An 8,093-nucleotide genomic window follows, 5' to 3' on the forward strand; every position below is an offset into this window, starting at 1 on the left:
GTGCGAGTGGATCAGACACAGCAGTACTGCTGGAGTTTTTAAACCTCTCAGTGTCACCGCTGGACTGACAATAGTGCACCAACCAAAAACATCCAACCGACAGCATCCTGTTTCAGCTCCCTCTGACAGCGCTTTTCCACCAACGAGGAACCGGTTCCTTTTCCGTCCCTGAACCTAGTCTGTCGCTGTTCAGCGTGTTTACACTGACACAAAAAGGTTCTGGATCCAGAAGGTTGGTTCCTAGCTGAAACATGGGGGGGCGGAGATAAAGAAGCTCCGGAAAAAGCTCAGAGCCTGAAATAAAGCATTAGGGTGCAGTTCAGCGCCACCCCAGGATCATCGGCTACTTTTCTACATTGTTCCCCAGCGCTTGCAGGACGACTCAGACCTCTGCATCATTTCCACATGTGTATCATATCTCACTCTGATCTGGACGTGCTGTAAACAGTGGATTAACCATGACTCTGTCGTGTCTTTGGCTCTGGAGCTCAATTCCACGCTGGAACCCAGCCCCGCTGATGACGTATCCTTGGTTCCCACATGGGGGTGGGGGTCAGATCACTGGAGAGAAGCAAGGCTCTAAGACTCCGGAATGGAACCGTTCAAAGAACCAGAGTTGTTTTTGTGGGAAAGGGCTGTGAGACGCCATCAGTTATGGTTCTACAGACTGTAGTGTTCTCTTGGGGCAGACGGAGAGAACCCTGTGTCTCCTCTGTTTCCTCCAGCTGCAGAACAGCTGGACTCTGTTTTTTTTACAGAAGCGAGAACACACTGAGGAATATAAACATTTTCAGCTCAGAGTGGACACTTTTCCACAGCCTTCGCTCCCAGCTGACCAGGTTCATCCGGATCATTTTCTCATTTTCTGTGATTGGTGGCGCTATGGAGCTCCTGAACCACGGCCAGTCACATGCTGTGTGCAATTTTAGATTTTTCACAGGGTTTATGTCTGCCAAATTTCATGAGTTTAGAAAAATATCTCAGAAACAACTTTATATAAAATCTAATAGAAATAATACACACAACAACAGGTCACTCTGACCCTTATTATTATTATTACTATTATTAATAACATAGTTTATTAATATTGTGCCTTTCTTTACATTTACATTCACATTTATGCATTTGGCAGACACTTTTATCCAAAGTGGCTTACAAAAGAGGATCTAAAATTCAAACAAAAGCACAATTTATACAAAATACCTTACATTGAGTGCATTCTTTAAGTGCATTAAAGAAAGAGTTTCAGTGCAAGAGATACTCTTGGAAGAGTTGGGTTTTCAAGGATTTCTTGAATGCGGAGAGGGTTTCTGTTGCTCTACCAGAGATGAGAAGAGCCTCGACTGACCTGTACGGGGGGTTGGCTGTGTTAGTTGGCGCTCCTTTGAGGAACGGAGAGGGCGGACGCTAACATATGGTTTAAAGAGTCTATTGAGGTAGATGGGAGCAGAACCAGTGAATATTCTAAAGGCCATCATTAGTGATTTAAATTTGATACGAGCAGGGTAGCCAATGCAGCTCAACTAATAGGGGTGTGACATGTGCTCTTTTAGGCTGGTTGAAAACCAGGTGTGCTGCAGCATTCTGCATCATCTGTAGCGCTCTCACAGCACAGGCCTGAAGACCTGTCAGTAAGGCGTTGTAATAGTCAAGACGGGAGGTTACTAACGTCTGAACAAGGAGTTGTGTTGCATGTTGAGTTTGGTATGGCCTAATCTTCCTTATGTTGAATAGGGAGAAGCGGCACGATCAAGCTACAGCGGTAACGTGATCTGTGAAGGTTAGCTGGTCATCAACCATGACACCCAGGTTTCTTACAACCTTGGTGAGAGCCACTGATAGGGACTCTAGCTTGATGCTGATGTTGTGGAGAATATCTTGCTTGGCTGGGAGGACCAGCAGTTCAGTTTTGGATTCTTCTTGTTACTCCACAACAGGGCCCTATGGAGAGGAGGTGACTCTGTGGAGAGGAGGTGACCCTTTGGAGAGGAGGTGACACTTTGGAGAGGAGGTGACTCTGTGGAGAGGAGGTGACCCTGTGGAGAGGAGGTGACTCTGTGGAGAGGTGATAACTCTGTGGAGAGGAGCTGACTCTGTGGAGAGGAGGTGACTCTGTGGAGAGGTGGTGATTCTGTGAAGAGAAGGTGACTCTGTGGAGAGGAGGTGACTCTGTGAAGAGGAGGTGACCCTGTGAAGAGGAGGTGACCCTGTGAAGAGGAGTTGACTCTGTGGAGAGGTGATGATTCTGTGAAGAGGTGGTGACCCTGTGGAGAGGAGGTGACTCTGTGGAGAGGAGGTGATTCTGTGGAGAGCTGCTGAATCATGGGTAAGTCTAGAACCTCAACTATGCGTCCTATGGATCTGTGGAGCTGCATTGATCATTAAACACTGATTGGTTCTGATCCAGTCAGATCTGTGTAAACACGTACATTATATTTCATTAATAAATAAAACGAGTCTTGACTTGTAACGAGTCGACAGAATAAAATCACAGCTCATATCTATATATAAATATTAATGGACTCTGTTTACAGGGGCTCAGAAGGGACAAACAGAGTAGCCTTTCAGGACCCCAGGACACACACACACACACACACATACAGAGTAATACAGTGTAACACAGTGATAAACATAAATGAGAGAGAGAGAGAGAGAGAGAGAGAGAGAGAGAGAGAGAGAGAGAATGTGTGTATGTGTGAGTGAGAGAGAGAGTTCCTCTCAGTGAGGTCGGGGTGTGACGGTGTTGGTCAGGAGTTGGGGGCTGGTGTTTGGTTCCCGTTGCCGTGGGAATTGAGAAAACTCTGGAGTTTTACCCAGAGCAAGAACAGGTGGAATTCCTCCTGTTCAATTCCAGAAAACACACTTCAGAAACCAGAAACATGCACACACACACACACACACACAAACAGAGAGACAGAGAGAGAGAGAGAGAGAGAGAGAGAAAGAGAGCGCTATAATGCTGTAATCCCTGTGCCTGGTCTTTAGGGCGAATGTTCTTGATAGCACTAGGTTTGGTTCCTGTTCGGTTCCAGTTCCCCTGAGGAACGTTAGGGTGTTCTCTGCGTTCAGTTCTCAGAACTGCTTCTGTTTACATTAACGTTCCATTTTCTCAGAATTCCAACTTCAAGGGAAATCTAACCATTTTCCAGGTCAGAGTTTGAGTTATTGAGGTATTGGTTATGATTTGTTATATTTGATTATGATTGTTTTGGGTTGGTCATGGTTGGTTATGATTGGTTATGGTTGGTCATGACTGGTTATATTTGATTATGGTTGATTATGGTTAGTTATGTTTGGTCACGGTTGGTTATAATTGGTTATGGTTGGTCAAGGTTGATTATGATTGGTTATGACTGGTTATATTTGGTTATGGTTTATTGTTATTGGTTATGGTTGATTGTGCTGGTTATGGTTGGTCATGATTGGTTATATTTGATTAAGATTGGTTATGGCTGGTTATGGTTGATTATGATTGGATATATTTGATTATGATTGGTTATGGTTGGTTATGATTGGTCATAGTTGATTATGATTGATTATGCTTGGTTATATTTGATTATGATTGGTTATGTTTGATTGTAATTGGTTATGATTGGTTATGGTTGGTTATGATTGGTCATGGTTGGTTTAAAGCCAGTTACTGAAGCTGGATGATTTTGTAAATAAAAATCTGAGACCAGAACCATGTTCCACCATTTATTTCCTTTAAAAGACATGAGATGAAAAGCAACACCCCCCACAGCCCCTCCTCCCCTTACCCTGAAGATCCCACCACACTCTCTTTCAGGAAAATTCTAATGAAAAATCAAAATCAAAATCACATTCCACTTCATCAAAAAGCTCAGTCCTGGGTTCTAGATACACAGAGAACCTTCAGACAGAACAGACTTCCACCCTTCACCTCCTCCCTCAGCGTCCATTTCAGCAGAAGGAGAAGAACCATTTCAGCCATTACAGAGAACCAAGGAGTAAACATAGAACCATAACCACACCCTGAGGTGCTCCACCCTACAACTGGGCTAGGTTTGAGATCGGGTTCTTTAAAGAACCTTTAATATAATGGTTCTATATTGTACTAAAAAGGAAGTCAAACAACCTTTTTATCCAGAACCTGTTCAGTGGTTTCCTGGTTTTTCAGTCTGGTTTTACAGCGGATTATTTTCATTCCGGTGCTTCACAGATTTAAAGCTTTTCCAGGCTCAGCACTGACTTAAACACAGAATGTCTAGAACTGGTTCTAAGGTACAGCAGTGTCTATGGGATATCAGTGAGAGAATAATGAGAACTTTTCGTTTTCTTCTTTCATTCAACAGAACAGTTTAACAGTCACTAGGAAGCAGAGCAGACAGTGTTCCTGATTCTCCGGAATTCCCGCTTCAGCATGAAATGTTCTTTTGGGAATTCTCTGTGGAAAAGTTCCCTGTTTGTATAATGGCAACCACAGACTCTCCGTTGTCCTTCGGGAACGTCTGCCGTGTCAGTGCAGGGCTTCCAGTTCTTGGTTTTGGTTTCGGAAAATGTTTTTCCGCTTCCTTCTCCAACAGACTGAGGTTTATCCTGGATTCTTGTTCTGGCTGAAATTCATCAGGTTTCTCCACTTAGACCCCACCCCGACCCCACATCTGCCCCCCATCCCTAGGAATAACATCCTTTCTTCCGTGGAGGAGTAAAGACCCCGTCTCGTCCCAAAGAAAAGCCTTTTCCGTGTTCTGTGGAGGAATTTTCCACTGTGTCCTCAGTGAGTCTTGAATTTCAGCAAAAACAAATATGAATTTTAAGAGACTGAAATAAACAGCGCCCTCTGTGGTCATTCTCAGCTGCAGGGCAGCCAGGTGCGGTGCACGTGAGTTCGCACACGTGCCACACAGTAGTTGCTGAAGTTCACGTCTCGGACATGGGGTGCGGGCTGGTAGAAGCAGGTGACGTTGGCGAGGGCCGGAACGGTGTTGTGCTGCGCAAGGACCCTCAGGGCAAGGCTGGTGATCAGAGCGAGGGTCTGCCGTCTCTCGTGGGCCATGAGACAGACGGTGCTCTCATCCACCACGCGGCGCAGCGTGCTCAGACAGTCATAGCGCTTGTGCTCCAGGCCGGTGAAGTGGTTCCGCAGGTAGGCCTCCAGCTTGCGGTGCTGTGAGCAGAGGTCGGGGAAGTCAATGAAGAAGCGCGAGCACATGTAGCGCTGCAGTGTCTTCATCTGTGTCTCCGAGGCGGGACGGAACCCCATCGCCAGCAGGTGGCAGTATTTCAGCAGCCCACCACCCCGGATCTCCTCAGGTTTCCGCGTAGCGATGGTCCTGGAGCGCAGGTGCCCCAGTGCCTCCTGGAAGTCTCCATACACACTCTCCCCCAGCACCGTGGGCCTGAAGTGCTCGGATATTGATGCCTGGCTGCAGCGGTCAAACAGTAGCAGCGAGTCCAGTCCGATCTGGAAGGAGTCCACGCTGAACTGGAATTGTCTCCGCAGAGAGTCCACGAACTTCAGCTCCATGTTCTTCCCTGCGTTGTTGCACAGCGAGATCAGACTCCAGCGGTCTGTCTCGTTACACACCTTCACCAGCTTCTGGACGTACGCCTCTCTCAGTGCCACGCCGCCCAGCCGCTCCCGACTCACTCCCCCTGGCAGGAACTCCAGCAGACTGTCCAGCACCACGTCCCGCACCACGCCGAAGATCCGCTCTTCGCTCAGGCTCAGGCCGAAGATCAGGTCCAGGTCTTTGTACCCAAGACCCGTCTCCTGGTGGAGAACGTGGCTCGCTGCAGAACCGTTCAGCTTCACGTCACGTACAGGAACACCACGCTCCTCCAACTTCGCCCTCACCACCTGCAGCACAGAGAGAGACTTTAATGTAAGGGTTTAAAAACTCCAGCAGCACTGCTGTGTCTGATCCACTCGCACCAGCACAACACACACTAACACACCACCACCACGTCAGTGTCACTGCAGCAAGGGGTTGGTGAGGGGACAGTGAGGAGACAGTGGAGCTGAGAGAGGGGACAGTGAGGGGACAATGGAGCTGAGAGAGGGGACGGGATGGGGGTGTTACTGTGGATTTTGGCTTCATTTCTCTCTCTGGACTCCTGTGAACTCTAAGTATAATGTCAAACTCACTGTTTCTTTCTTTCTCTCTCTCTTTCTCTCACATGTCCCCAAACCCCGCTTCCGTGTCTCTCACACGTCTCCAAACCCCGCTTCTTTGTCCCTCACACATCTCTAAACCCCGCCTCCGTGTTCTCACACGTCTCCAAACCCCACCTCTTTGTCCCTCACGTCTCCAAACTCCGCCTCTTTGTCCCTTACACATCTCCAAACCCCGCCTCCTTGTCCCTCATACGTCTCCAAACCCCGCCTCTGTGTCCCTCACACGTCTACAAACCCCACCTCTTTGTCCCTCACACATCTCCAAACCCCGCCTCTATGTCCTTCACACAGGGTCCCATTCACTCCGGGGACTAAATCCTTCCACAGTCATGGAGCGAGGGAATACACTCGTCTGTCACTTCAGTGGAAAAGAAGGTTTGTTGGAAAAAGGGAGGAGTCTGAAATGAATCACAGCTTTAAACAAACAGAGGGAACGGCATCTGGAAATAAACATCTGCCCAGAACATGGTTCTCTTTCTTTCACCCTTCACTTCTCACCTTTATTTATCTTCCTCCTCATTTATTTTAAGCAAAAAGTAGGAAATGAAAAAGAAGAAAAATAGAGAAAGGAGAAGGAGAACAAATAGGAAAAGACACACCAGAGGAACTCCATCACTCCAGAGAACACAGTTCCACTGTTCCACACACCAGAGGAACCCCATCACTCCAGAGAACACAGTTCCACTGTTCCACACACCAGAGGAACTCCATCACTCCAGAGAACACAGTTCCACTCTTCCACACACCAGAGGAACTCCATCACTCCACAGAACACAGTTCCACACACCAGAGGAACCCCATCAATCCAGAGAACACAGTTACACTGTTCCACACACCAGAGGAACCCTATCACTCCAGAGAACACAGTTCCACACACCAGAGGAACCCTATCACTCCAGAGAACACAGTTCCACACACCAGAGGAACTCCATCACTCCAGAGAACAGAGTTCCACTGTTCCACACACCTGTGAGGGGATTTTTGTTGCCCCTTTGTTACCCCTTTGCCCCAGTTTTTCACTCCTCATGACACCCACAGACCCCCTCAGGACCCCCACAGAGCAGATGTGATGTGGTGGTGGATCATTCTCAGCGCTGCAGTGGCACTGACGTGGTGGTGGTGTGTTAGTGTGTATGTGTGTAATGTGTGTATGTGTAGTGTGTGTATAATGTGTTTTGTGTGTGTGTCTGTGTGTATTGTGTGTACTGTGTGTGTGTGTGTGTGTGTGTGTGTATTGTGTGGTGTGTACTGTGTGTGTGTGTATTGTTTGTGTGTTTGTGTGCGAGTGTGTATATTGTGTGTCTGTGTGTGTGTGTGTGTGTGTATTGTGTGTATTGTTTGTGTGTAGTCTCTGACCTGTACTATGTGTCGCGGCTGGATGTGGAGCGTGGGGAAGTTCCCGCGGCCGTGGATGGGGACAGTTTCTCCGAGGATGGAGTCCAGACGCCGCACCTGTTCCCAGGTGAGCGACGCAAAGCGCCGGCTGTCCTCCGAGTCCCCCGCCGCAGACATGTCCCACAGTGTCCCCCGCGGGACAGGAGCAGAGACGCGGAGGCTTAGTTTGGTGAAGAGAAAAGTTTCAGAAAAACGCTGAAAGTTCCTCAGTGAAACACTCAGTGTGTCTCGCGTCCCGTGTCAGATCGACAGCGCAGTGACTGCCCTCCGCGCGCGCACACACACAGCTTTAATCCAGCCGCTCATTTACATAAACGCGGATGATTGGCTCCAGGGCCCGAGAGCATCTGTGCGGACCTGAATCACAGACGGTACAGCTACGCGCTGATTGGTCACTGCTCGCTGAATATATTAGAGACCTCAGCCAATGAGAGCGCGAGAGAGGGAAAGGAGACACTGCTGCTTTGTGTGTGTGTGTGTGTGTGTGTGTGTGTGTGTTTGTTTTAAAAGTAAAACCGATAAAGAAATGGATAATTTTCGAAACACATCAACAGTGGAG

General features: G+C 48.0%; 1 protein-coding gene across 1 annotated transcript; it reads right to left on the bottom strand.

The window, feature by feature from the left end:
* Window positions 1–3,777: 3,777 nt before the first annotated feature.
* tent5bb (terminal nucleotidyltransferase 5Bb) lies at window positions 3,778–7,776 on the bottom strand. The gene is made up of 2 exons (XM_066674909.1): window positions 7,496–7,776; window positions 3,778–5,821 (listed from the first exon to the last, which is right to left on the bottom strand). Exons 1-2 carry the CDS (start codon window positions 7,649–7,651, stop codon window positions 4,814–4,816), a joined length of 1,164 nt encoding a protein of 387 aa, XP_066531006.1. The 5' UTR covers window positions 7,652–7,776; the 3' UTR covers window positions 3,778–4,813.
* Window positions 7,777–8,093: the final 317 nt, after the last annotated feature.

The sequence above is a fragment of the Hoplias malabaricus genome, chromosome 6, assembly GCF_029633855.1.
Source record: "Hoplias malabaricus isolate fHopMal1 chromosome 6, fHopMal1.hap1, whole genome shotgun sequence".
NCBI classification, from domain to species: Eukaryota; Metazoa; Chordata; class Actinopteri; order Characiformes; family Erythrinidae; genus Hoplias; species Hoplias malabaricus.

Bases quoted from the DNA above. Each gene is read 5' to 3' on its own strand.
- tent5bb (XM_066674909.1), bottom strand. From the start codon at position 7,651: ATGTCTGCGGCGGGGGACTCGGAGGACAGCCGGCGCTTTGCGTCGCTC. The intron at 5,822-7,495 runs GTCAGAGACTAC...TCTGTGCTGCAG, and splicing joins AGCCGCGACACATAGTACAG to GTGGTGAGGGCGAAGTTGGA.